Source organism: Astatotilapia calliptera, chromosome 6, assembly GCF_900246225.1.
Source record: "Astatotilapia calliptera chromosome 6, fAstCal1.2, whole genome shotgun sequence".
NCBI classification, from domain to species: domain Eukaryota; kingdom Metazoa; phylum Chordata; class Actinopteri; order Cichliformes; family Cichlidae; genus Astatotilapia; species Astatotilapia calliptera.
Window position 1 is genome coordinate 1324395 of NC_039307.1, and position 27201 is coordinate 1351595.

Here is a 27201-nt window from a genome sequence, read left to right on the forward strand (position 1 = left end):
TGTCAATGAAACACTTCTGAACCACTTTTTCTCCTTTTGTTGTCCTCGTGCGCCCCACCTAACTGCAAACAGCATGCAGGACACGCTTTTAACACCATTACTTCTTTAGTTTTTATTGTAAAAGGCGCCATTTGAGAACGGCCTCCATATTTTATTTAGTAACCCTGCTGTGCTGATTGGCAGACGTTTTTACTTTGAGCTCTTTGAGTTCATTTCCATTATAACTGTGCTTCTTCTTTTCAGTGACTTTCACATGGCTGAGCCTTGATTTCTTATATTGGTTGAACTTTTTCTAATTTATTTGAGATATTTTGTTTTAGGTTCTGTTTAATGATTTAGTTGATGTAACAAATTACCAAACTGACATACATCTAAAGCAAATATCAGGACTGAAAACAGGCCTCAAAGCTCACAGGTAGAAGTGTTGTAATTTTCTGTTTCATTAAAGACTTTGTGTCCCAACATCTGTGTGTTGTGTTGAAGCGATATCAAATGAAGACAAACCCTGTTGCACAACCCTGGGCTCATAATTTACTCATTTTCCTGAGCAGCTGTGCAAAGTTGAACAGGAAAAATGTTCCTGGTCCAACATTAAACTCTAACGTAGCTGAAAAGATACGGGTTTGGTTCATGAGCCAAAAGCACACGATGAAGAGGAGGAAGTGTGGAGACAAGAGAGTCCAAACTAAACTCACTAAACACACAAAGGAATTTTAAATTGGTTTTATTTATCTACAGCTGCAGCCTGTGTTATATGACCCTGTTTAATCCACCTTCACAGACCTGTGCAGATGTCAGGAAATAATGAAGAACACAATGGTTCGCCTTTAAAATCTGCGAGGAAGCTTCACATCTGTCCCAAAGTATTAATGACAGTAAAAACAAGTAATAAGCAAATTGTAAATATAAAATGATTCAATAAAAATACATTAATTAATAAAATAAAATGAATAAACATCATTGTAATTTCACAACAGTTTAAAGTTAATTTGTTTAATCTTTTACGCAGATACTGCAAAGTATCAGCAGGTGGCAGCACTGTGCGTCTGTCAGTCTGGTACACACCCAAGAAGAAGAGAAGAACCGTGGTTGTAGTTCTAAGCGGCGAGCAGGTAGTGTAGGGAGAACCGAGCTGCTCTTTACGGAACACCGACAGAGGAGGCGAGCCCACTCGGAGCAGCGGGGAGGCGGTCAGCGTGTCTGTGTGGGTCCGGGAGCGGAGGGAAGATGAGTGACGCCGGTGTGGACACGAGCACGCTCTGCCTCTTTGACGTTGACGGCACGCTTACGGCCGCGAGACAGGTGGGAAATTGTGTATATGTCCGCGCGCGCGAGGGCAAGACCACTGGTGATATAAAACAATCAGTGCACCTGACAAACCTTCAGACAAACATGACTGTACTGTCCGACACTGCGACTTCCGGCTACACGTTGATATTGTAGTTCTTCCGCAGGCAAAAATGCTCCGCAGAAACTACGTAACAATGGTTCCGCTAAGCGACGTTAGCCAGTATGGGCGGACTGCCAGTGCCAAACATCTTTATAATAATGATATTAATAAAATAATAATCTCTGACAGTGTAACGTTATCGCTGTGGTTACTAAACATAGACGATATTAGGTGACGCATGTAACGGTACATTACGTCTTGCTAGCTTTTTGCTATAACAGGAAGTGTCTGACGGAACGTCAATGTGAAACACGAGTTTAGGATTTAGAAAAAAAATCATCAAACTATTAGTTACATTTATATCCGTGGTGTGTATAATCACTGTCGTCACCTCCTAAATATAAAACACCCTTCACGTGGCCATTGATTACGTAGGTGACTCAAGCGACGCTCGTGCTAATCGTGTTCCCGGTAGTTTCTGCTAGCATGTCACTAATCCCCGGGTTAAGCGCCCCCTAACGGCCCTGCAAGGTTACGTGTTTGGCCTGTTCTTCCAGCAGAGTCACTCATGTTTAAAATGTTCTTTAGGAGGTGACCCTGACCTCTGACCCATGCAGACTGCTTTAGGTGAAGGTTTAGGTGGAGCAGGGGTCATGACCCCGAGACTCTTGGTTTCAGTGTAGCCCTGCGTGTGTGCACAGCTGTTCAGTTTTACTGCAAAAATTTGTAAAAGGTTGCAAACTTTTCATCCTGTGATTTAAAAAATGTGACGTCATTGAAATGAAAATGCAAAGTAAGACGAACCGAGTAGTGATGAATGGCCAACAGGGTACACTCAGCAGGCACACCTGTTCAAGTGCTTAATAACGCAAATATTTTAATCAACCAATCATGTGTCAGACACTCAGTGAAGTTCAGCCTGAGCATCAGAAAGACGATTTCAGAGACTTTAAAGAGAGCCCTCTCTGTTTACAACAAGCAGTCCAGTGAGCAACAGTTCTCACCTCGCTGATGTCAGAGCAGAGCAGCCAGACTGATTGTATACATGCTGATGAATGCAGACGAACATCTCTGAACAACATGGCGAGCCATGAAGCAGCAGAAGACCGCACCGGGTCCCCCTCCTGTCAGCCACGAACAGGAAACTGATCATTCCTGGTTTGATGTGCATCACATGGTCAGTGTTTGGTGTAAACACCATGAAAGCATGTGTGATGATGTCATAATGATGATGCAAAACATTCAATTAAAAAAGATTAAAGTAAATTAAAACGGGAGCTCGGGCCTAACTGCGAGTGCAGTAAAGGTTGCAGACTTGCTGTTTCAGGAGAACTTGGACTCTTCACTGAAGCTGGAGTTGAATATCAGCAGACGGGTAAACTGCTGATGTCGTCAGATTTCCTTTTTTCTTGCAGAAACGTCGGCGTTTATAACTGTAGTGACAGAGACGTTGATCTCGTCAGTCGAAGGCTTCTCGTGTTTGACTGTGTGCAGCGTTTTTAAATCTTTAATAAACTGATTGTTACTGAAAGTTTCACAACCGCAGCGTTTCACAGCGTTTGTTTCCTGTGTTGCGACACACCTGACCAGTTTGAAATCAATGTTTTTGGGGAAAAGAGGAAGGTTCAGTGAGCCGCTGCTGTGCTTGTGCAGCACACAGAATGGGTAAGCATCACTGCATAAAGAAGAGGGAAGCAGCTGAGCCTGTGCCGGCCGGGAACCCTGGCTGAGTGCAGGGATGTCAAACATAAGGCTCGGGGGCCAGAAGTGGCCCATCAGACTCCAGTTCACCCCGTGGTGGGTTGGAAAATATGAACAAGGGCATAAATATTTGGGCTTAATTAGTTGTGCAGCTTTTCCTGCTGATAGACCCTCCACAGCATCCAGACCACAGCTAGCTCAACAAAAGATGAATAAATGACAGAAGATAAACAAAGCTGCGAGTCGTAGACTCTGTGTCCGTCATGGCGGTAAATGTGGGGCGTGTCACTGTGTGTTTTCAGCGGGTGACCCCGGACATGGCAGAGTTCCTCCAGAAGCTGAGGACTCGGGTTCGGGTCGGCGTCGTCGGAGGGTCCGACCTCAGCAAGATCAAGGAGCAGCTGGGAGACGACGGTGAGACGAACGCCGCTCTGTATCCTGTCTGATACTGTCCCTTTATTTGCACGCAGCTTATACCAGAGAGATGATAACGCTTGTTGGTCTCGGTTCTGTGCGCAGTGATCCAGAAGGTGGACTACGTGTTTGCTGAGAACGGCCTGGTGGCGTATAAGAGCGGACAGTTACACTCTGTGCAGGTGAGACGGCGTTTTACCTTTTTATGTAACTGATCTGGAATCAGCATGTAAAGAAGCAGCTGAGGAGCAAAGTCAGTGACATCATCAGCCTGAGAGGGTGACGGAGACATTTCTAAGGCTGTGGGACTCCAGCGACCCACGCTGAGAGCCTGGAAAACCATCGCCGACTCATCCAGGAGGTCACAGAAGAGCCCAGAACAACATCTATTAAGCTCAGCTAGGGTCAGAGGTCACGACTCAACGGTAAGAAAGAGGCGGGGCAAAGATGGGAGAGTCCAAGCAGAAACCACTGCTGACCAAGAAGATCACAAAGTCTCGTCGCACATCTGCCAACAAACATCTGGAGGATAATATTCTGAGGGCTGACGAGACAGAAGCTGAACTTTCTGGAAGCTTTGAGTCACGTGTGCATCAGACTAACCACGCAGGAACCAGCAGCTCCGCCTCTGATTGGCTCAAAGGGACAAAATAAAGGTTCTGGAGCGTCCGAGTCAAAGTCTGGACTTAAACCAGACTCAGATGCTTTGATGCTGGAAACCCTCCAGTGAGACAAACAGCAGGTATCAGGTTACACTCAGGACAGGCAGGTGTGGATACCTTTGTTCCCTTAATGAGTGACATCATCATTTAAAGTGTGTGTGTGTGTGTGTGTGTGTGTGTGTGTGTGTGTGTGTGTGTGTGTCTCAGTCCATTCAGGCCCACATGGGGGAGGAGCTGCTGCAAGACTTCATAAACTTCTGTCTGAACTACATGGCCAAGATCAAACTGCCCAAGAAAAGGTGACAGCACATCCGTGTGTTGGTTAGCGTGTGTGTAACAGCCTGGCAGGGGGGTGGAGGGCGTGTCGGTCGGAGGGCGTGTCGGTTTGATCCAGCAGACGGGTTTAAACAGTGAAAAGTTTCTTTAACCTCCTCAGACCTGAACTCTTCCACAGCAGCATTTTTAATTTCTCTTTGATATTTGGTCACATTGGGACCTGATAATGGAGTGGATTTATACAGCGCTTTACAATGCCACTATTCATTCACTCTCACATTCACACACTGGTGGAGGCAGCTACAGGTGTAGCCACAGCTGCCCTGGAGCAGACTGACAGAGGCGAGGCTGCCATATCGAATGTAAAAACAAAGAATTACCAGATTTTTTTATTTTTTTTACCTTAAAGAAAAATCAGAGCCACTCATGATGATATTTATTTAAATGTCGATAGAACAGCAGCAGCATAGCGTCCTCGTAGGTGGACATCAGGCCCATGTAGAGCAAGATTGAGTATTTTGGTCTAAATAACCCAAAATGTGACGTCCACATCTGTGGACGCAGGTCCGAGGAGGTTAAAGATCCACGTTATAACACGCCGTTCTTACCTTTGGGGCTGTGGGCGTGGCTCAGCTGTGAGAGTAAACTGTTTAAACTGTAAAAGTGCTCGCCATGAAACCGTGAGGGTTTCAGGTGTGTTACCCGTGAGGTCAAAAGGTCAGAATCACTGCATGTATCAGGACTGTGGCGGTTCTGCGGTGGGCGTCATGTGACTCTGTGTCGTCTCTCAGGGGCACCTTCGTGGAGTTTCGTAACGGGATGCTGAACGTGTCTCCGATCGGACGCAGCTGCACGCAAGAGGAGCGGATCGAGTTCTACGAGCTGGACAAGGTAACGCCCACGTGCTGACCCTAAACCCCGGCTCCACCCGCCTCCTCCACCTGTAATTAACAAAAATGTCTGTTTGTGGTACATTTGGTAGGTTTTGAGCTTGTTCTCATTTAAAATGTACTGACGAGGTAAAAGTCCTGTTTGGTTCTTTCGCTGTGAAGCTGAAGCTGCTGCTGAAATGAAGACGGTGGTGTTTGTTTCCTACAGAAGGAGAAAATCCGAGAGACGTTTGTGTCCGTGTTGCAGGAGGAGTTCAAAGGAAAAGGACTCTCGTTTTCCATCGGTGAGTCTGCTGCAGCCGGCACGCCGCCTCACTGAAGGTGACGCGAGCCTGAAACAAACTGAGGCGGCGTGGCTGTCCTACCTCACTGTGATGCCAATGGCGCCTTCGTTTCCTGCAGCCTGTCGGTCTTTGTGTGTCCGCAGGAGGTCAGATCAGCTTTGACGTGTTTCCTGACGGCTGGGATAAAAGGTACTGCCTCGGCATCGTGGAGAAGGACGACTACTCCACCATCCACTTCTTTGGAGACAAGACCAAACCTGTGAGTCTGTGTCACGTGACTCCTCACGGAGGCAGAATATCAGCGGCAGGTAAACGATGGCCGGTCGGGTCAAAGAGTCGTTCCTGGAAACATCTGTTTCATTATTCCTGAAATGCAGCTGGATCCAGCAGCAAGCTGAACACCGCAGCTCCTGTAGTGTCCAGCAGGGGCAGCAGTGAGTCCGTCCCCGTGTTAAACGAACTGTTTACAGCCCGAGACCAAAAAAAGAAATCAGTAGATTCTTTCTGTCATCACAAAGTCTGTGCAGGTGGAGGAAACGACAGGTTTAAGCAGTGCAGTAACTCTGAGAATGTAATCTTACATCATAAGTACTTGTAATGAGTGGCTTATGACACCTGTCTCCTTATTCTAGCGGGGCTGACTTTAAGTATTTATATGTTTAATAAATAAATACTAATAATACTTATACTGTCATTGCAGGGAGTTAGTTTGTACCCAGAACATCAGTGCAGCATGTCTGTGTGAGCATGTCCACTGTAGAGAGTAAACAGTGTGTTATAGAGCAGGACGCCGTTTACATCGCGGGCCACATTCAGCACACCTGAGTGGGCGGGGCCGCTGAAACGCCCCTGACGGCACAGTCAGGTTACTCCGACTGTGATCCTCCTGTGAGGTCACTCAGAGGAGTTTCCGTCCTTGTTCGTCTTTATTACGCCGCTCTGTGAATGTTCGAGTCTTCATCGGCCCCCAGGCCTTATGTTTAACACCCCTGGTGCAGACAGATGAATCTTCGGTCCTCAGACCGGCCGGCAGGGTCTGAATGTCTCGTCGTTTCATGTTTTTACGGCTCAGGGTGGAACATGACCTGTTTCAAACATCTGGCATGTTCAGTGGTCACCGTGCAACACTTGCAGCTGTTTGACGCTGTGTTTGAAGGACACACAGATGTGCGACTGTCAACCTGCAGCGAGTTTGGGGCCAAACTTTTCCACCAACCTCGTTTAACGTGCCGCTTCGTTGAGTCGTGAGCTGCAGCACGGCTCATCTTTCTGTGCGTCTCTGTCTTCACGTCAGGGAGGAAACGATTACGAGATCTACTGCGACCCCCGGACCGTCGGCCACGAGGTGTCCAGCCCGGAGGAGACGCGGCGCCTGTGCGAGCAGCTCTTCTTCTCCTGAGCTCAAACGCCTGCCAGCTGTGACTGCGCGTCACCTATAACAACAGACGGGAGGAGGAGCTGATGAACGCTGACGTGACTTTTTGATTGTAGCTGCTTGTTTGGTCGGGGTTGGTGGGTTTGTCTTTCTGTGATCTGTGTGTTTGATTCCACGGGACACGCTGAGCCTCCGCGTACGGAGGACTGTTCGGGGAAGCCCCTCCAGCCTCACGCTGTGGGCGGAGTGAGGAAGTGGGCGGAGCAATGACACGCAGCTGTGGTTTACCATCCTCCTGTCTGAGTGTAAATAAAGGTGGGTGACATCACAGCTGTACTGGAACGGTTCGCCACTCTGTTGTCCATCTTTGTTATACAGTCTGTGTTTCCAGGAGTGAAGTAGCAGCTGATCCTGTTACGACGAGGCCGTTTTATGCAACGTGGAAAATCATAGCCATGCTTTAAATAATCATGTGATGTTTCTGTACATGACGACGTTACTGTTAACAGCGAGGGGAATAAAAGGGAGCCGACGCTCTGAAACGCGACTCGTTCTTACGGCGATTTCCCTCCAAAGACCAAAAGAGTTCATCCCAGATGTGATCCAGCAGCTAACGGGAAGGACGTGGATTTGAAAAGGACGAATCATAGAGATTAATCTTCATCCATTCACTTGATTCTCCTTTATTTTGAAAAACCTGTTTTTAAATTTTCAAAATAATATTTTTAACAAAGATTTTTGAGTGATTTGATTTTTTTTTTAAAATGTAAATCCATTTTCCTTTCAGCTTTTAATAGTTCCTTAATTACTTTATTTAGATAATAATTTATAATTGGAATTACTAATGCATATTTTATTGCCCCAATTAATTATTAACTCATGAAATGTTTAGACTTTCTTGGTCCTCCATATTTATTAAACTTGTCTCGTAATTTAACGATTGCATTCGATACATCACCAGAAGCTACATCCATCTTTGATATACAGTCTGTGTTTCTGTGAGCTTGCCTGAAGCTGAAAATGTTTATTTGCATGATTTAATTTTCCAGGATTATAAACACATAAAGGAATAAACTTAGATATTAAATATGGAAGATTCAATATTCAGTTACATTAAATTACTTGGATATTTCCTCATCTACAGAAGTTGAACATCTGTGAACATCTGCATGTTTCCTTCCACCAGCTGTGCTGCATCACTGACATCAGTGATGTTGTGATGGTTCATAAACTTCCTGCTGCAGGACGGTGGCTGCGCTGATGTTCAGTGTTTGAAACGTGGACTGTAAAATGTAATCTGATTACAAATGTGGTAAGAAAAAGGTTTGGCCTTATGCTGACTCCTGATTGGAGGAGAGCTGCGTGCTCCTGCGTTTAAATGATGATGGAAATGAAAATATCAGTTTTCTTGTTTTTCCTGCTGCAGCTTTTTATTGGTCGATCGTCTGTCGTCAATAAAAGGTCATTTTCTGTTAGAGCTTTAAAACCAGACTGAGACACCGCTCTGACCTTTAACCTCTGACCTCCTCCAGCAGTTCACACATTGGGAGAAATCCTAACTTTGCATATTTAATGAAGTAATACAATGTTCTTTTATCATAATTATTTTCTGTGGACCATCAAATTATGTTTAATCCACATCGTTGCTGCAGCATTTTTGAGCCTTCGCAGCTTCATCGCCACAGGAGACAGAAATGCGACGTTTCAGATAGAAGCTCGTGGAGCAGCTGCACGCTCACATCTAAAGATCAGTACAGCCACGAGAAACAGGGCTACCAAAAACCTTCTTCTCATTTAGAGCTGTTTCACATTACTCCCACACGGAGGCGCTGTGGGGCTGGTCTTCCAGGTAGGATCGCTCCTCATGGAGGCTAAACATGCGACGGGGCAAACCAAAGACACCTCTGACCTCCTGCACCCATGAGAGTTAAATAAATCTGTTAAATCGGATGTTTCCTGTTTAAACTTCATGTTTTTGCAGTGAACTCTCAAAGACCAGAGCAGCAGCTTGTTTCTGCTCACCGAGTGAAAACTGCTGCTGTCAGACTAAAGAAGGGCCTGCGTCTGAAGCTCGTCTTGTTTCAGGTGTGCAGCTGTGATCAGTGCAAACCTACCAAAGGAAACCTGACAAGAAACAGCAGGAAGTGTTTGTCAGGGCGGATGAAGCTTCTCAGAGTAACGGAAGCTTTAGTTGAAACCATTTCATCTTCAAACACGAGTCTTTGTCAACACCTGACTCAGATACTGGTGAGTGCAGCGGTTTGTAAACTCAATGTTTCAGGTTGGGGATTAAACCAACAGCTTTGTAGAGCGTGCTCTGATTGTAGCTGTCAGACTCATTCAGAGAGGGCAGCTTTGTTCTTGCTGCAGTGAGTAAGATGATGTTCAGGTCTTCAGTGGTGGCACTACACTGACTTTTACATTTGTCAGCTTATCAGGTACAAAATCTGAACACTGGGTTTTCAAAGTATGTTAAAGCTGTGAATGCACCAACCAAATGAAAAAACAGAGTACAAGATACAGACTGAGGTCAAATTTCAAATGAGCAAATAAGAAAATGTCAATTTTCACTCAGTCTGAGACGTAAAAGATAAAAACCTCATATAATTAGTAAAAAGTGAAGATTAAACTGTTTTACCTGAGCTGACGGTATGTTTGCCTGCAACAGTCAAAACACGTGTTTGGTCACATGCCTGTCAAACCAACACACTTTTGAAGCCATTTATGGGATGCATGACAGGAAGTTCACTTCACAGATCACGACAAGGTGCCTATATCATGGTCATGTGATAATACAGAGAAAACCCAATTTGGCAACAGTGGGAAGGAAATACTCACTTTTAACCGCGGGTTAGGGTTGAGGGGAGGAAGTGAGCACCAAGACACACTGTGGGAGAGCCAGAGTGGCATATAAACCACAGGCCCCCCGGCAGCCTACGTCTATTGCAGCATAACTAAGGGAGGATTCAGGGTCACCTGGTCCAGCCCTAACTATATGCTTTAGCAAAAAGGAAAGTTTGAAGCCTGATCTTGAAAGTAGAGATAGTGTCTGTCTCCTGAATCCAAACTGGAAGCTGGTTCCACAGAAGAGGGGCCTGAAAACTGAAGGCTCTGCCTCCCATACTTCCTTTATCCAAGGAACAACAAGTTAGTCAACAGTCTGAGAGCGAAGTGCTCTAATAGGGTGATATGGTACTACAAGGTCATTAAGATAAGATGGGGCCTGATTATTTAAGACCTTGTATGTGAGGAGCAGGATTTTGAATTTGGCGAATGCCTGAACCACCACAGCTCTCTGCTTTTCATGTGGAGAAGTAGCGAGTAACCAGCCCCCCTTTGGAGAAAGCTCATTTCTGTAGTTTGTGTCTACAGTCGTTGTCTTTCAGTTGCTGCCCAGAGTTCTTGACTATGGGAGAGGCTGAAGACTATGAGACGGTCCCAAAGCACCCCCAGCCTCTGAGGGATGTCGCTGTATGTCGTCTCCAATTCCACAGTTGTAGACTAGATGGACAAACTCTCACACACTTGAACTGAGGATGATATCTGCATTGTTCCTTGTGTGTCTGAGGTTAAACTATAAATGCACAAACTCTACTTTCCAGTACGCTAGCCTCCCAAGGAGGCTAAGGAGTGTGATCCCTCTGTAGTTGAAGGACACTGTCCGATCCCCCTTCTTAAAGAACAACCATCACAGTCTGCCAATCCAGAGGCACCACCCCACATCTCCACTGAAAGTATCATAGTGTGTCAACAATGACACGCCTACAACATCCAGGCCCTTCAGGAGCTTGGGGCGATCCTCATCCAGCCCAGGAGCCTGGCCTCCAAAGAGTTGTTTCACTGCGCCGGTGACCTCACCCTCCGAGATGGTTGAGTAATTCCCAGCCCCTGCCTCATAGAGGATCAATCAGTGGCATTCGGGAGGTCCTCAAAGTATGTCTTCGACCACCTGTTGAAGAGTTAGGGTTAGGACCCCACCTTGGGCTTTCCCCTCCGGAGTCGCCTGATGGTTTGCCAGAATTACTATGAGGCAGACCGAAAGTCTTTTCATTGGCCTGAATGGATTTAACAGGTAACCAGTGAAGAGAAGCCAACATGGCAGAGCCTGGTTCTGCCTCTGCCTGTTAAAAGGGAGTTTTTCCTTCCCACTGTCACCAAGTGCTTGTTCGTAGGGGGTCACCTTTTGATTTCTCTGAATCACTGCAGGCTCGTTACAGTATACAGCTGCTGTTGCTATATGAATAAAAGTGAATTTAAAATTGAAGTGAATATCTGGAGGTCACTGCTTGAACTTATGGTTGTTGTCACACTTTCATATTTCTAAACAACAATTATTTGCTTACAATATTAACTTTGACTTCTGTTCTCAGACTGCAGACATGTCTGCTGCCACCAATCTGCTGTCTGACGATGAGCTTCTGTGCCCCATCTGTCCAGATGTGTTCACTGATCCGGTCACCACACCTTGTGGACACAACTTCTGCAAAAAGTGCATCACTCAGCACTGGGATATTAATTTTCCATGTCAGTGTACAGTATGTAAAAAGGCGTTTCCCAATAGACCTCAGCTGAGGGTGAACACTTTGCTGTCTGAGATGGTTGCTCAGAGACGTGAAGCTCAGCAGAAAGCAGAAGTTCCCTGTGACGTCTGCACTGGACCCAGACTGAAGGCCCTGAAGTCCTGCCTGGTGTGTCTGACCTCCTACTGTCAGACTCACCTGGAGCCTCATCTGACAGCTACAAGTCTGAAAAGACATCAGCTGATTGAGCCTGTGGAGAACCTGGAAAGCAGGATGTGTAGGAAGCACGATAAACATCTGGAGCTGTTCTGTAAGACCGACCAGACATGTGTCTGCATGCTCTGCTCTGTTCTAGATCACAAGGCTCATGAAGTTGTTCCTCTGAGAGAAGAATACGAAGGAAAGAAGGCAGAGCTGGAGAAGACAGAGGCTGAGATTCAGCAGATGATCCAGAAGAGACGACTGAAGATTCAGGAGATCAAAGAGTCGGTGAAGATGAGGAAAGATGCTGCAGACAGACAGAAAGCAGAAGGTGTTCAGGTCCTCACGGCTCTGATGGAGTCTGTTGAGAGACGCCTGAAGGAGCTCATAAAGGAGATCGAAGACAAACAGGAAGCTACAGAGAAACAGGCTGAAGGACTCATCAAAGATCTGGAACAGGAAATCTCTGAGCTGATGGAGAGAAGATCTGAGGTGGAGCAGCTCTCACACTCTGAAGACCACCTCCACCTCCTCCATAGCTTCTCCTCCCTGAAAGCTGCTCTAAGCACCAAGGACTGGACAGAGGTCAGAGTCCGTCCACCATCATATGAGGGGACCGTGGGGAGAGCTGTGGAGACACTCAGGAAAGACATGAAGAAGCTGTTTGAGGCTGCAGAGCTGAAGAGGGTCCAGCAGGATGCAGTGGACGTGACTCTGGATCCTGATACAGCAAATCCTTATCTCATCCTGTCTGATGATGGAAAACAAGTGAATCATGGTGATGTGAGGAAGAAACTTCCGGACAACCCAGAGAGATTTTCTCAGTGTGTTTGTGTTTTAGCAGAGCAGAGTTTCTCTTCAGGCAGATTTTACTTTGAGGTTCAGGTTAAAGGAAAGACTGACTGGGACTTAGGAGTGTCCACAGAGTCGATCAACAGGAAGGGAAACATCAGACTGAGACCTCAGAACGGTCTCTGGACTGTTTGTCTGAGAAATGGAAGTGAGTACAAAGCTTGTGCCGCCCCTCCGGTCCGTCTCTGTCTCCGGTCTGGTCCTGAGAAGGTGGGGGTGTTTGTGGACTATGAGGAGGGTCTAGTCTCCTTCTATGACGTAGATGCTGCAGCTCTGATCTACTCGTTCACTGGCTGCTCCTTCACAGAGAAGCTCTTCCCGTACTTTTGTCCTTGTACTAGTGATGATGGTAAAAACTCTGCACCACTGCTGATCACTGCTGTCGATCACACGAACTAGAAATCTGGTCTGATCCTGTGTGAGGAACATTTTCACTGGTGACTCTGTGGTTTTGCTCATGTTTATTTTCAGATTCTGACTGATTGGTTTTTGTTATTAAGTGTACTCACACTCACAGCCTCGTGCTGATTTTAATTCTTAAAACTATGTGAATTAGTTTTTTTTTTTATTTTGAAGGAAACTTCAATTTTACCTGAATTCAAAGGGAATATTTGGGTACTCCAGATTCCTCCCACAGTCCACAGTGGGATTAACGATGATTCTGAAATTCACATAAGTGTCTGTGGACCTGTACAGGGGGTATCTCGTCTTGGATAGGGTCCAGCCCCGCTGAAACCCTGGTAAGGATAAGCAGAGGTCACTGTAGACTCGTGGTTGTTGTCACACTTTGATATTTCTGAACAATCCAGACTTAACAGTTATTTAATTATAATTTTAACTTTGCAGGCTTTTATTCTCAGACTGCAGATATGTCTCATCCTGTGCTCCATCTAATAATAATAATACATTTTATTTATCAAAGCGCCTTTAAAAACAGTCAAGGACACTGTACACAAGCAATAACAGGAACAAACATAATAAGGATAAAACGTTGAGCAAATAAATAAAATAAATTAAAGTAGCAGGATGGACAAATGTATGTGGAATAGGCTAATGTGAACAGGTGAGTTTTGAGTCTGGACTTAAAAAGAGGGAGGGAAGTGATGTTTCTTATCTCAGGAGGAAGGGATGATGGGGGCCCCACGGTGGCTAGCTGGGGGAAGGGACGGAAAGAGAGGAGGAGGATGTGAGACACGGAGAAGGGATGGTGAGCTGAACCAGGTCAGAGAGGTATGAAGGCGAGAGATGATGGGTAGCCTTGAATGTGTATCTTGAAATTGATGCGGTATTTAACTGGAAGCCAGTGAAGCTGCTGCAGAGCAGGAGTGATGTGGTGCATAGAAGGAGTCCTGGTGATGATACGAGCAGCAGAGTTCTGGACACGCTGAAGCTGATGGATAGATTTTTGACTAAGATCAAAAAGAAGAGAGTTGCAGTAATTGATCCGGAGAGTGGCCAGGCTAAGAATGGCCGCGGCATGTGGGGAGAGAAAAGGACGATTAATGTTATGGAGTTGGAAATATGCAGACCAAGAGATGTTATTGATGTGTGGGTTAAAAGATAGAGTAGCATCGCGCATGACACCCAGACTTTTCACTCATGGGGAAAAGCTATTAGTTCTGGATCGTGTTTGTTTAGTGCTGACCAGGAGGAGCTCAGATTTGTTACTATTGAGTTTGAGAAAATTGGAAGAGAACCATGAATTTAGTTCGGCTAATCAGAGGGTGAGGGAGGACGGGGGAGAGCAGAATCAGGTTTAGTGGACAGATAAAGCTGGGTGTCATCAGCATAGCAGTGAAACTGGATATTGTATTTACAAAAAATGTGTGCAAGCGGAAGAAGATAATGAAAAGAAGGGGCCCCAGGACAGATCCCTGGGGCACGCCTGCAACCAGAGGAAAGGGCTGAGAAGTATCATTGGTTATTTTTATTAGTGCGGTTTCAGTGCTATGGGAGGGACGAAAACCAGACTGGAACTGTTCATACAGATCATCATTAGTTAAGTATGAGTGGATAGTGTGGCCACTATCTTTTCAAGAATCTGAATATGTTCACTGATGCGGGTTGTGCTGTATTAATAAAACTGAATTATCATGCTTACAGAAATGTCTCATTTAATTATGTACCTGACAAAGGAGAGCTGGTCCCAGATTGGACCCATGTGGGACACCCTAAAAAACAGATACAAATAAAAAGTAACTGACAGAGGCTCTGCTGGCGATTATGACAGAAACTATGACAACCATGTACGAGATCATCCCCCCAGCACCTCAGCGTGGCTAACAAAATGTGAATCGCTACCTTATCATGGTGGAGGGGTTTGTGTGTCCCAGGGATCCCAGGGGCTGTTGCCTGGAGGCTTTTGCCCCCTGGTAGGGTCTCCCATGGCAAATTGGTCCTGGGTGAGGGACCAGACAAAGAGCGATTCAGAAGACCATTATGAGAATATCACCGAGGGAACACTTTACCCTGCCCGAGGAGCCAGGCCCGGGGAGGGTGCCCGAAAGCAAGCATCTGGTGGCCGGGCCTTGGCACAGCCCAAAAAGGGGGCATGGGCCCAGTGTGCTTCAGCTTCACTCAAGGTTGAAGCAAAGGCTGACTGAGCAGCCGATCAACAGCTCTGTGTGTGTCTGGACTCTGTCCACAGCAGCCAAACATGTTTCTGTTGTAAATTTATCCCAATCAGAATACTTTATTAATCCCTTAGGAAATGATGTGGTCACAGTCACTCCAAGACAATAAGATCAGTAACAGACTGAACTACATAAAAAAACCATTTATTGCAAAGTTTACAAAATACGAAAAATAGCTCTACAATTCTGGATTATTACAGCGATTAAATATATATGATTGACTGTAACCTGTAACACTTTGATATTTTCACAGGAGAGCATCTGCAAAAGGGTGTAACCGCTGCACTGTCTGCTGTGTATTAGATTGAGTTGTACAGGGAGGAATGATTTTCTGCATCGTTCAGTGGTGCATTATGGGTAATCTCAGTGTGCTCCTGTGACTGGGCAGCACATCATGGAGTGGGTGGGAGGTCTTGTCATAGGCGTTTAACATTTACTCCTACAATGAAAACATAAAAGCTATATTTGAGTCACTGCAGCAATGCAAAGAATATGTGGGCTCACTTTGAGCAGGTTCTTTAACTAAAGGGGCGAAAAAAATCGACGCCCGAACAGGGACTTGAACCCTGGACCCTCAGATTAAAAGTCTGATGCTCTACCGACTGAGCTATCCGGGCTCTGGCACATTTCTGTCACTGGTTCCTCAAAAACCTGGGTAGTCCGTTAGCACACTAGCATATTGCTGCAGATAAAAGTAACACAGGAGATGTTCTCTGTTCACCTCGCGTTTCACGTCACGATATATCAGACATATTAGATTTTGGTCCTGCATGTTCTCTCAGCCATTTCTAGTTTTTCGAAACGCACATATCACTTCCGGTTTTTAAGAATTTCACAATAAAAACTCCGCTGCTAAAATCACAGAATGAACCCTCAAATTGCAACTCAAGACACGACTCAATCTGTTTATAAAGTGTTTAAATGACACAGTTGCACGCAATTTACGTAGTGTTTTTCACTGAATTGAGCTAGGACATTGACGTTTGCTCTCCGACGTTGTTTCTGCTGAAACAAGCGAAGCAGTCTGACGTCATGACTGCTAAAGCAAATATGATCAGTGTCGGAGGAGTAGTTGTCTTTGAGGACAGAGCCTGAGCCTCCATGTGTGAGCTAACGAAGAGAGGGCGGAGGAGAAGCGGGCCGGCTGACAGCAGCTAGCAGCGGTGCTAAGCTAACGTTAGCATTAAAGTGCTATTTTATAGCATTATTGTTTGTGTAGCGGACACGGGCGGATTAGCCGTGTTGCTAGGGCCTCGTGTGGAAAGAGGATCTTAAAAAGCTGTCATTGCAGCCTGTGCAACAGGTGGCTCCGTGGCGCAATGGATAGCGCATTGGACTTCTAGTCAAGCACTTGAGGAGTGATTCAAAGGTTGTGGGTTCGAGTCCCACCGGAGTCGCACATTTTTGTTTTGTTTGTTTTTATGTATTAAATATGCTGTAATATAACTGTAATATAAATAACTAATATAACTAGCTAACGGTGTTACGTTGTGCGGAACGGAAGACTAACAATGACACAAATAGAGGGAATTAGCTGAAAATTAAAATAATGTTTACTTTAAATGCACTTAATGATTAATTGAGTTAAATTTAATGCCAGTAATAAAACATGTGTACCCATGCACATTATACAACATTTGTGTTTGTTTGCTGAATAAAACTTAATAACTACTTAGAAATACATGCCATATCAGTTCTGATGGTCAGATTTGCTCTTTGTATTAACATACAGAGAAGTAGATAAAAATAAGTGTATATAAATGGTTTTATTTTAGCATTTATTTATGTCTCTCCTGACCCATTCACTGGTGATCACGTCATTATCTTTGTTGTGTACAGTGGTCGGTGTTGCTGGCTCAGTCACTGCAGCCACTAGATGGAGGCTCCCCACGGCTGTGCAGCGATGTCAGAGGAGGCGGAGAGGCTAATCGGAGGAGGGTCGGGCAGCGAGTCGATGAGAGTGCCGATGATGGTCACGCTGAGGACGTCCGTGGCCTTTCTGCTTCACCTGGCTTCCTCTGTGGCGGTAAGAAACCGGAGCGTCCGTGTGACATATTTCTCCTCGTGCACTCTGTACTTCCTGCTTTAAGTATCTCTGAGATTTGGGTCCTCACACAGCTGATGACAGAGGGGTGAAAAATGCAGCCGTCGCTTTGTTCCAGTGGAAGCGCAGACTGAGCTCTGTCCACAGGGACACTGTTTGTGCTTCTCCGATGACTTATTGAAAAATGAGAACGTTGGTGTTGAACGTGGTTTAGATTCAGATTTCATTTTTACTGTACAGAACAAGAAATTCATCTCACTGGTATCATTTTATTTTTCTGCACTTCAGTCTCAGGATTTTTATTTCCATCAACCAAACTAACAAATGACAGAAACAGAATAAAAACTGAATGTTTACTTTATTGTGACAGAGTAAAATACAAACATTAGAAATAAACAGTAATGATCATATTTCAGTTTTATTTTGGTTTGACCTTTTGAACCCCACTTTGATAACTCCTCATCTGTTCAAGCTTCAGCTCTAATTTTGCGTTGTGATTTATTGATGCAGTGCTGAGTAACTCAAAGTACGTCTGCTAACTTCCTTTAAACTAAGAAACACGCACCACGCACATTCTGCCCAAATATCTCCATATTCTGTTGAAAAGATCTGCATTCGAGTTCAGAGCTGAGCTGGACGTGCATGTAATACCATTTTGTTCCACACGAGGGAGCAGTGAGTCAGTGTAACTTCAGTATTTAACAACACATTTACAATAAAAACAAAGCCTGTTGAATCAACGTTAAACAGCACGCGGTCACTGTAACACTGCCCCCTGCTGGTGAACGTTTTCATTCAAATCTGCATGAGGCGATTACAAAAAGTACCTTTACTAAAAGTAATCCCAATAACCTTTGACCTTTACCTCCACGCTGCAGGTGAGGCATCAGTGTGTATAAGATGATTCTTTAATCTCGGCTTTTATATCGTTTAGATTCGCAGCTTCACACGATTTCAGCATCATAAATATGGATTTATTTCAAACTGCATTTGTATATATTAATATCAAAGCATTGGCAGTTCTGCAGGAGTTTCATTGGCAGAAACTTAAATGATTTCATTTTTAAAGTCCTTGAAACAGTCTCAGAAATCATGGGAGTGTTTGCTGTGACGAGCTTCAGTCAGGATTGAGAGTAGATCACAGAAACACTGATGAGGACAACAATGATCCTCTCATACTTTCTTCGTTACTGCCGAGTGCCAGAGGAGAGCGTTTTTATCCTCCTGTCCAGGCGCCGGTGCCGTGTGAGGAGAGGGTGAGCCGGCTGGAAGCGGAGATCCAGGGCTTGATGAACGTGATCAGTGAGCAGCACCGCTACATCCAGGAGCTCCACAGCAGCCAGGCGCAGCAGCTGCAGCAGATCCCCAACTCGTACCTGGGCCTCGACGACCTCTACAGAGGTACGGCTGCATCCACCGTGTGTGGGTCAAACCCTACATCGTCAGCACCGGACGCTTTCCTTTATCTAAGAAACAAACCATGTCTACACAGAGCGTCACAAGATCAGAGAAACCCGGGAATGGTTATTTTATTAGACTCATGTCAGACAGATGCAGCGTTACGGAGGACGAGGTCTCCTCCTGGGATTGAACCAGATCTTTTTCTTATCTGTGTGTGTGTGTGTGTGTGTGTGTGTGTGTGTGTGTGTGTGTGTAGACTGCTCTGAGGTGTTTGAGGATGGAAACGTGGCCAGCGGGCTGTACGTGATTCGCCCAGACGGCGCTCCCACGGCGCTGAGCGTGTACTGCGACATGAACCACGGAGGAGGGTGGACCGTCTTCCAGAGGAGGAGAGACGGCAAAGAGAGCTTCGACAGGTGTGTCACCTTTACACACGTGAACACGTGAACAGTGCAAACAAATGTGTCATCGTGTGTGTGTGCGCGCAGAGCGTGGGTGGAGTACAAGCATGGATTCGGAGACCTCTTCTCTCCTGCTGGAGAGTTCTGGTTGGGCAATGAACCCCTGCACCATCTGACATCACAAGGTGCGTCTACCTGTGTGTGTGCGTCTGTGTGTGTGTGCGTCTGTGTGTGTGTGCGTCTGTGTGTGTGTGCGTCTGTGTGTGTGTGTGCGCGTGTGTGTGTGCGTGTGTGTGTGTGTGTGTGTGTGTGCGTCTGTGTGTGTGTGTGTGTGTGCGTCTGTGTGTGTGTGTGTGTGTGCGTCTGTGTGTGTGTGTGTGTGTGTGTGTGTGTGCGTCTGTGTGTGTGTGTCTGATGCTTTCTGTGTTTTAGGGAACTATGACCTGCGCATCAACATGGAGGACTTTGAGGGGAACGAGCGCTTCGCCGAGTACAAGAGCTTCAAGGTGGACGGCGAACAGGTGAAACTCAAGTAACCGCGGGAACGTCTCAGCTTTAAATTCAATCTGACGCTAAGAACACTTTACAGCCTCTCCCTGACCTTTGACCTCCTATGGGTTTCTCATAACACTCGGTCTTATTTAGACTACGGTCCCCAGCAGCAGCATCAAGGTCACCGCCGGTCTCTGTTCCCATCGGCGGTCCTCTCCCTCTCTGTGTTCCTGCACTGCTGAGGATAAACACAGATAAACTAACAGCAGGGGGAGGAGCTGCAGAATATTCCGCAGTGTCGGCGCGATGACCACGAGAGGAGGAAGTAAGACGAGCTGTTTGCTGCTGTTTTAGGAGGCCCCACACCTGACCCTGACGTTAAACCTGAACCCAGGTGTGGCCTCAGGCCTTCAAAGGCTGTGAAAATGATGCGTTGAAGGGGCGTCGTTAAACGTAGCTGCAGAACAATAACCCGGGTCACTCTGCTGACTGCACGTTTTGTGTGTGTGTGTAAGGCGTCTGATTAATCAGCTGGTGCTGAACGAACTGGCTGCGATGAGTCTGAGCATCAGATTTGTAACTGTGAGCTCCTGCAGCACTCGCAGTTTCAGCGCGTGGTCTTCCTCGCCGTCACGGACCTGTGAGGTTCGCGTCAAACAGGGTCCGGCTGTAAATGGCTTTAAGTGTCCTCGCTGAAGGTCGCGCTGCAGGTGTGAGCCTGATCACTCTGCTTTCACTCCCGTGTTCACCTGAAGGACCAGTACCAGTTACATCTGGGCGAGTTCACTGGGAACGCTGGCGACGCTCTGGACGACGCCCACGTGGCGGGACCGGGCAGTCCATGCGCAGACGGGGTGAAGTTCAGCACCTACGACCGGCCGAACTGCATCGACGCCGACGTTCAGTGCGTCAGACACAGCAAGTCGGGCTGGTGGTTCAGCAGGTGAGACGCGCACGGCGACGCGTTTACTGCAGGCTTAAAGGGACAGTACACCAAAACTGAGCTGTAGAGTCGGTCCTCCACACGAGACAGAGCGACGGGGCCAAGCATCACCCGCCAACACCGTGACCCCGGGAAACTGACATCTTGCTGATAAACGTGATTCAGCCTCAGACATTCAGATTTAAATTCCAGCTGCTGCGTTTCTTTGTTCGTCTTTCATTTCTGCAGTTTTGTGTTCAACTCATAAAATCAAACGCACCTTTCATGGGAACTGTGGAGATGAAGATCTTTGTGTGTCTGTTTGAAGCTCTTTGCACAAAGAGCTTTGAAGCGTTTGTTCAGTGGCTGCTGCTTTTAGTGTTTAGTTAAAGTTCACCGTCCTTTAAACCAAAGGTTAATAATCAGCTCGTTTGATTTCTGCCTCCCCATGTTCCCTAACGCAGCCGTTCCCAAACTTTTCTGCAGCCCAGCAGATTTCCGCTGACGTCCCAGCAGCAGAAATCTGAGGATTTCTCGTGATTCTCACAGCAGCTGCTCCGATTTATAATCAGAGTTCAGGTCTTTTTAAACTCGGGTAGAAAAAGCGGAGTAGAGAATCAATCAATAAAGTTTTAATAGAAAAACCTGAACTTTTATCCCTTAAAATTAAACCCAGCAGGGTTCATGCTGCTGAGCTTCTCACGGCTCGTTTTCGGTGCTTCGATCATGAAGCTTTTCGTCTCTGCAGCTGAACTATCAGGATAGACGTGAAGACGCTCGGTGGACTGTCCCTTTAATTGGAGCAGAGTGCGATTAAAGCAGCTGCTATTGGCCGATCGTGTCAGCTGACTGTTCTGTGACTTCCCCCTCACAGGTGTAACGCAGGTAACCTGAACGGTCACTACTACGACGGGCCGTTCGAAGCCATGACGGACGACGGCGTGGTGTGGTACACGTGGCACGGCTGGGCCTACTCCATCAAGTCTGTCGTCATGATGATACGAGCGTCCGACCTCGAAGCGCCGCCTCCAGCGGACGTTTACCTGCCAGGCGGTCCTGACGTGGTCCCGGCGGCGGGCCGAGGCGCTCCGTGAAGCCGAGGTCACTTTGATGCTGTGAAATAAAGTCAGAGCGCCTTTGTATGATGTCATGTCGCATTTATTCTGTTCAAAACAACAAAAAAGAACATTGTACACTGAGGCATTCTGGGTAAATCTGAGGTTTTTCAGGACAAACAACAGAAACAGTAACACAGGCCAGTGTGTCAGTGAGGGAGGGGCACGGCAGGGCAGACATCTGATTGGGCACCGGGTGATTTCAGGGCGCGAGGGGAGGTCTGCATATTTGGCTCTGAGGCCGGCCCCCTACGTCGAACGTCCACGGGTGATTACATTCCACAAAGCAGGTTAAGGTCGAGGTCGTGACAGGACAGAGGTCTGTGGGAGGCGTGTCTCCGTCCCATTGGAACGCTGATTGAGCTTCGCTCTTTGGAGGCGGAGCGTTTCCACAAACATCCACAAATCCAAGGTTTCCCCCGAGGAGGCGAGCGGAGCAGCGGTCAGGGAGGAGGAGCTATGTACAGACCCTGAGGCGTGCCTGCTGGTTTCTTCAGAGGAGGAAGAACGCTCCCGGGAGGACCGGGCGCTCCGAGGCGGCGAGCTCAGCCCAGCCTCTGGTTTAAGTGCGTCGGTGCCGCCGCAGCGTCTTTTCAAAATAAGATATTTATTTAAAAATGTACAAGTCTGCGATGGCTTCATGTCCAGCGGCGCCGCTCCGACTCGGGAGGGGGGAGCGCAGGGGGGGCGGTGGGTTATCTGGGCGATAACGGCGCAGCTGTGGTGAAGGAGGCGGAGTTCCGGGGCGAGCTGAAGGGGGAGGTGGGCGAGAGGCGGCGGGGGCTCGCCAGCAGGTCGCCGTTGTGCAGCTTCCACAGCAGCTCCTCGTTCTCCATGGACAGCCGCTTGTTGACCTTTGACTCCTTCTGCAGCGTCTGCTGCAGTATGGCCTGCTCGCTGGACAGCTGCCTGCAGGGGGAGACAGAGAGCCGTGAGACGGGCAAGGATTTATCGAAAGGGGAGCCGCTCGTTTACAGCTTCCACGCGCCCGCTGAGAGGCTGATGGGTTCTGATCACGACAGGCGCACGCGGGACGTTTAAAAGGCGCCGTCGTTCGTGCTGCTGTGGCGGGATTTTACTCTGAACGCTGTTAAAGCCACACGTCTGATGTTTTCACTCACTGCAAATACAAAGTTGATTTTTAAGTGTTTTTCACAGGCAAACAGTCACTTTCTTATTCACACGAGCCACAATAACAGGACAGAGATATGTGCTCCGAGGCTTTAAGCAATCAACATTCTCGCGCTCCTCGTTGCCTGAAATCTGCTTTCTTTGTATTTACGGAGCAGAAACATGTTCGTCTCTCACAGAACGTCTCGTTCTTCACATTATGAGTCAAAGAACAGCAGCAGATAAACCCTCATCATCACAACTCACGCAGCGAGAGCGAGAGGCGCCGGCGGTCCCTGCGACAGGCCTTTTAACATTTATCTGAAAGCCAGGAGAGGGAGGGAGGAAACCAGGAGGTAGCTGAACGATTGGATGGGGATGAGCCCCCTGGAGTACGTACTTGGACAGCGCGGCGTGTTTGTCCATCCTGGCCTTGTAGTCCTCATTCTCCTGCTGCACCTTCTTCAGACACTCCTCCAGCTTCACATTCGTCTCCACCTGTGACACACACACACACACACACACGCACGCACACACACACACACACACACGCACACACACACACACACACAGAACGTTTTTTTCATCCAATCATCAGGCTCGGCTCAGGTAGATGAAAATGTTTAAAAGCAGCTAATGCGTCCGACTGACACACTCGCTCCTCGCTGTGCGATGCTCGCTGTGTGCAGACGCCCCGGCAGTAACACCAGACAAACACAACAACTGTTTCCAAAGCTTCAGTCACAAAGCACGGGAGATTCCCGGGAGGCTGCCGATGCTGCTAGATAAGGAATTCTTAGATCTGCTGAGACGGAAACAGATCTGCACCCACCAGTTTGTCCATCTCCATCAGCTTCTTCTCCTTCTGATGCAGCTGGTTGTTCTTGATCTCCAGCACCACCTTCAGACTCTCCAGCTCCTTCTCCAGGTACACGGTGTGCGAGTCCTTCTGCACAAACAGCACAGACACAGCAGGTGAGCGCAGGAACCCTCGGCGCTTTAAGCAGCATTACAGCAGCACAACAAGCACACATTTCCTGTCCCTTTAGTATGAGTTAGTCACTGCTCTTCCACACCAGCAGGGGGCAGTCATGGTCAGCAGCGGGCTTCACGAGTGCTGCTAGGAGGAGTTCAGAGGGAGATTAAACCATCGTTACCAGATTCTTGTCGGTGAGCATCCTCTTCCTCCTCTCCTCCTCAGCTCGCAGCTTCTCGCTCAGGTCCTCCTTCTCCGCCGTGAGCTCGGAGAGTTTTTCCTGAGGGGGAAACAGAGGCGCCGTTGTTAGAGTTCCCGCTGAGCTCAGCGGCAGGTAAACTACAGATTCATCAGGAACACGTCTGCAGACCGAGCTCAGGTTTGTGTTGGCCTCCTGAGCGTCTGAGCCGGCAGCACAGATAGATCCTCGGCTCTCCTCCACACACAAACATCTGGAAGCACCTGGAGGGAAAACGTGTGCGAGCCTCAGCACGAACGCAGCGCTGCAGAGTCACCGATTCAAACGCCCTGACGGCCACGCTCGCCCCGCGCTGAGCAGACGCATCACCTCATTCTCATGTTTATAGCACTCTATTCTGTTCTATTCTATATTGCACAGTATGTTATTCTATTTTATTCTATTTTTCTTATGTTTTGCTGCTGTAACCAAACTAATTTCCCACGTGTGGGACTGATGAAGGTTCATCTGATGTCACAGAGTGATGGAAATGTGATGATGGCAGTAAAGTGATTCTTACAGAGAGAGAAGCTTCGGTGTCCTGCAGGGATTTTTCCACAGTGTCCAGGTCGGAGCGATGGATGGTCTTCATCTCTGAGCCGGGAGAAAGAAATCAGAGCGACAAAGAGGACAGAGTGTGTGTGTGTGTGTCTGTGTGTGTGTCTGTGTGTGTGTCTGTGAGTGTGTGTGTGTGTCTGTGAGTGTGTGTGTGTGTCTGTGAGTGTCTGTGTGTGTCTGTGTCTGTGTGTCTGTCTGTGTGTCTGTCTGTGTGTCTGTCTGTGAGTGTGTGTGTCTGTCTGTGAGTGTGTGTGTCTGTCTGTGAGTGTGTGTGTCTGTCTGTGAGTGTGTGTGTGTCTGTGAGTCTGAGTGTGTCTGTGAGTGTGTGTGTGTGTGTGTCTGTGAGTGAGTGTGTGTGTGTCTGAGTGAGTGTGTGTGTGTCTGTGAGTGTGTGTGTCTGTGTCTGTGAGTGTGTGTGTCTGTGTGTGAGTGTGTGTGTCTGTGTGTGTCTGTGAGTGTGTGTCTGTGAGTGTCTGTGAGTGTGTGTGTGTGTGTCTGTGAGTGAGTGTGTGTGTGTCTGTGAGTGTGAGTGTGTGTGTCTGTGTGTGTCTGTGTGTGTGTGTCTGTGAGTGAGTGTGTGTGTGTCTGAGTGAGTGTGTGTGTGTCTGTGTGTGTGTCTGTGTGTCTGTGTCTGTGAGTGTGTGTGTCTGTGTGTGAGTGTGTGTGTCTGTGTGTGTCTGTGAGTGTGTGTCTGTGAGTGTCTGTGAGTGTGTGTGTGTGTGTCTGTGAGTGAGTGTGTGTGTGTCTGTGAGTGTGTGTGTGTGTGTCTGTGAGTGAGTGTGTGTGTGTCTGAGTGAGTGTGTGTGTGTCTGTGTGTGTGTCTGTGTGTCTGTGTCTGTGAGTGTGTGTGTCTGTGTGTGAGTGTGTGTGTCTGTGTGTGTCTGTGAGTGTGTGTCTGTGAGTGTCTGTGAGTGTGTGTGTGTGTGTCTGTGAGTGAGTGTGTGTGTGTCTGTGTGTGTGTGTCTGTGTGTCTGTGTCTGTGAGTGTGTGTGTGTGTGTCTGTGTGTGTCTGAGTGTGTGTCTGTGTCTGTGTCTGTGTGTCTGTGTGTCTGTGTCTGTGAGTGTGTGTGTGTGTGTCTGAGTGTGTGTCTGTGTCTGTGTCTGTGTGTCTGTGTCTGTGTGTCTGTGTCTGTGAGTGTGTCTGAGTGAGTGTGTCTGTGAGTGTGTGTGTGTGTGTGTGTGTGTGTGTGTGTGTGTGTGTCTGTGTCTGTGTGTCTGTGTCTGTGAGTGTGTGTGTGTGTGTCTGTGAGTGAGTGTGTGTGTGTCTGTGAGTGTGTCTGTGTCTGTGTGTCTGTGAGTGTGTGTGTCTGTGTGTGAGTGTGTGTGTCTGTGTGTGTCTGTGAGTGTGTGTGTGTGTCTGTGAGTGTGTGTGTGTGTCTGTGAGTGTGTCTGTGAGTGTCTGTGTGTGTCTGTGTGTGTGTGTCTGTGTCTGTCTGTGTGTCTGTGTGTGTGTGTGTGTCTGTCTGTGTGTCTGTCTGTGAGTGTGTGTGTCTGTCTGTGAGTGTGTGTGTCTGTCTGTGAGTCTGAGTGTGTCTGTGAGTGTGTGTGTGTGTGTGTCTGTGAGTGTGTGTGTGTGTGTCTGAGTGAGTGTGTGTGTGTCTGTGTGTGTGTCTGTGTGTCTGTGTCTGTGAGTGTGTGTGTCTGTGTGTGAGTGTGTGTGTCTGTGTGTGAGTGTGTGTGTCTGTGTCTGTGAGTGTGTGTGTCTGTGTGTGAGTGTGTGTGTCTGTGTGTGTCTGTGAGTGTGTGTCTGTGAGTGTCTGTGAGTGTGTGTGTGTGTGTCTGTGAGTGAGTGTGTGTGTGTCTGTGAGTGTGTCTGTGTCTGTGTGTCTGTGTCTGTGAGTGTGTGTGTGTGTGTCTGTGTGTGTCTGTGAGTGTGTGTCTGTGTCTGTGTCTGTGTGTCTGTGTCTGTGTGTCTGTGTCTGTGAGTGTGTCTGAGTGAGTGTGTCTGTGAGTGTGTGTGTGTGTGTGTGTGTCTGTGTCTGTGTGTCTGTGTCTGTGAGTGTGTGTGTGTGTGTCTGTGAGTGAGTGTGTGTGTGTCTGTGAGTGTGTCTGTGTCTGTGTGTCTGTGTCTGTGAGTGTGTGTGTCTGTGTGTGAGTGTGTGTGTCTGTGTGTGTCTGTGAGTGTCTGTGTGTGTCTGTGAGTGTGTGTGTGTGTGTGTGTGTGTGTGTGTGTGTGTGTGTGTGTGTGTGTGTGTGTGTGTGTGTGTGTGTGTGTGTGTGTGTGTGTCTGTGAGTGTCTGTGTCTGAGTGAGTGTGTGTGTGTCTGTGAGTGTGTCTGTGTCTGTGTGTCTGTGTCTGTGAGTGTGTGTGTCTGTGTGTGTGTGTGTGTGTCTGTGTGTGAGTGTGTGTGTCTGTGAGTGTCTGTGTGTGTCTGTGTGTGTGTGTGTCTGAGAGTGTGTGTGTGTCTGTGAGTGTCTGTGTGTGTGTGTGTGTGTCTGTGAGTGTGTGTGTGTGTCTGTGAGTGTGTGTGTGTGTGTGTGTGTGTGTCTGTGAGTGTGTGTCTGTGTCTGTGAGTGTCTGTGAGTGTGTGTCTGTGTCTGTGTGTCTGTGTCTGTGAGTGTGTGTGTGTGTGTCTGTGAGTGAGTGTGTCTGTGTGTCTGTGTGTGTGTGTGTCTGTGTCTGTGTGTGTGTCTGTGAGTGTCTGTGTGTGTGTGTGTCTGTGTGTCTGTGTGTGTCTGTGAGTGTGTGAGTCTGTGAGTGTGTGTGTGTCTGTGAGTGTGTGTGTGAGTCTGTGTGTGTCTGTGAG

General features: G+C 47.5%; 4 protein-coding genes and 2 non-coding genes across 15 annotated transcripts in view; 4 read left to right on the plus strand and 2 right to left on the minus strand.

The window, feature by feature from the left end:
- Positions 1 to 1032: 1032 nt before the first annotated feature.
- pmm2 (phosphomannomutase 2) lies at positions 1033 to 7539 on the plus strand. Of its 2 annotated transcripts, XR_003272591.1 has the most exons (9): positions 1033 to 1302; positions 3394 to 3505; positions 3611 to 3687; positions 4375 to 4466; positions 5235 to 5334; positions 5542 to 5617; positions 5761 to 5876; positions 6912 to 7307; positions 7384 to 7539. XR_003272591.1 is itself a non-coding variant. In XM_026169597.1 (8 exons), the coding sequence occupies exons 1-8, from the start codon at positions 1228 to 1230 to the stop codon at positions 7014 to 7016; spliced, it is 753 nt and encodes a 250-aa protein (XP_026025382.1). In that variant the 5' UTR covers positions 1033 to 1227; the 3' UTR covers positions 7017 to 7539. The 2 variants fall into 2 exon arrangements, 1 of the variants encoding a protein (XP_026025382.1); XM_026169597.1 differs by having other exon boundaries at positions 6912 to 7539.
- Positions 7540 to 7714: 175 nt separating this feature from the next.
- On the plus strand, positions 7715 to 13105 carry LOC113023507 (E3 ubiquitin-protein ligase TRIM21-like). Its single transcript, XM_026169572.1, has 2 exons — positions 7715 to 9239; positions 11363 to 13105. Exons 1-2 carry the CDS (start codon positions 9153 to 9155, stop codon positions 12962 to 12964), a joined length of 1689 nt encoding a protein of 562 aa, XP_026025357.1. The 5' UTR covers positions 7715 to 9152; the 3' UTR covers positions 12965 to 13105.
- A 2637-nt stretch (positions 13106 to 15742) lies between these two features.
- On the minus strand, positions 15743 to 15815 carry trnak-uuu (transfer RNA lysine (anticodon UUU)). The gene has a single exon. It is a non-coding gene; the product is annotated as a tRNA-Lys (tRNA).
- A 376-nt stretch (positions 15816 to 16191) lies between these two features.
- Positions 16192 to 21603, plus strand: LOC113023519 (fibrinogen-like protein 1). Of its 4 annotated transcripts, none has more exons than XM_026169588.1 (8): positions 16192 to 16567; positions 17038 to 17224; positions 18475 to 18643; positions 18900 to 19059; positions 19132 to 19229; positions 19477 to 19565; positions 20292 to 20479; positions 21333 to 21603. In XM_026169588.1, exons 2-8 carry the CDS (start codon positions 17075 to 17077, stop codon positions 21550 to 21552), a joined length of 1074 nt encoding a protein of 357 aa, XP_026025373.1. In that variant the 5' UTR covers positions 16192 to 16567; positions 17038 to 17074; the 3' UTR covers positions 21553 to 21603. The 4 variants fall into 4 exon arrangements, with proteins under 4 accessions (XP_026025373.1, XP_026025375.1, XP_026025376.1 ...); XM_026169590.1 differs by having other exon boundaries at positions 16192 to 16374; XM_026169591.1 differs by having other exon boundaries at positions 16192 to 16303.
- On the plus strand, positions 16504 to 16595 carry trnar-ucu (transfer RNA arginine (anticodon UCU)). Its single transcript is given in 2 exon segments — positions 16504 to 16540; positions 16560 to 16595. It is a non-coding gene; the product is annotated as a tRNA-Arg (tRNA).
- LOC113023492 (microtubule-associated tumor suppressor 1 homolog) overlaps positions 21599 to 27201 on the minus strand; it is a 55058-nt gene continuing 49455 nt past the window's right edge. For 5 of the 6 annotated variants that reach the window (XM_026169530.1, XM_026169531.1, XM_026169533.1 and 2 more), the window contains 5 exons: positions 24418 to 24491; positions 23841 to 23939; positions 23516 to 23632; positions 23084 to 23181; positions 21599 to 22482 (listed from right to left, as the gene is read on the minus strand). In XM_026169530.1, coding sequence (XP_026025315.1) covers positions 22269 to 22482; positions 23084 to 23181; positions 23516 to 23632; positions 23841 to 23939; positions 24418 to 24491 — 602 coding nt within the window. In that variant the 3' untranslated portion in view covers positions 21599 to 22268. Of the gene's footprint in view, positions 22483 to 23083; positions 23182 to 23515; positions 23633 to 23840; positions 23940 to 24417; positions 24492 to 27201 lie in introns of those variants that run through there. The other variant, XM_026169535.1, reaches the window with a different exon arrangement.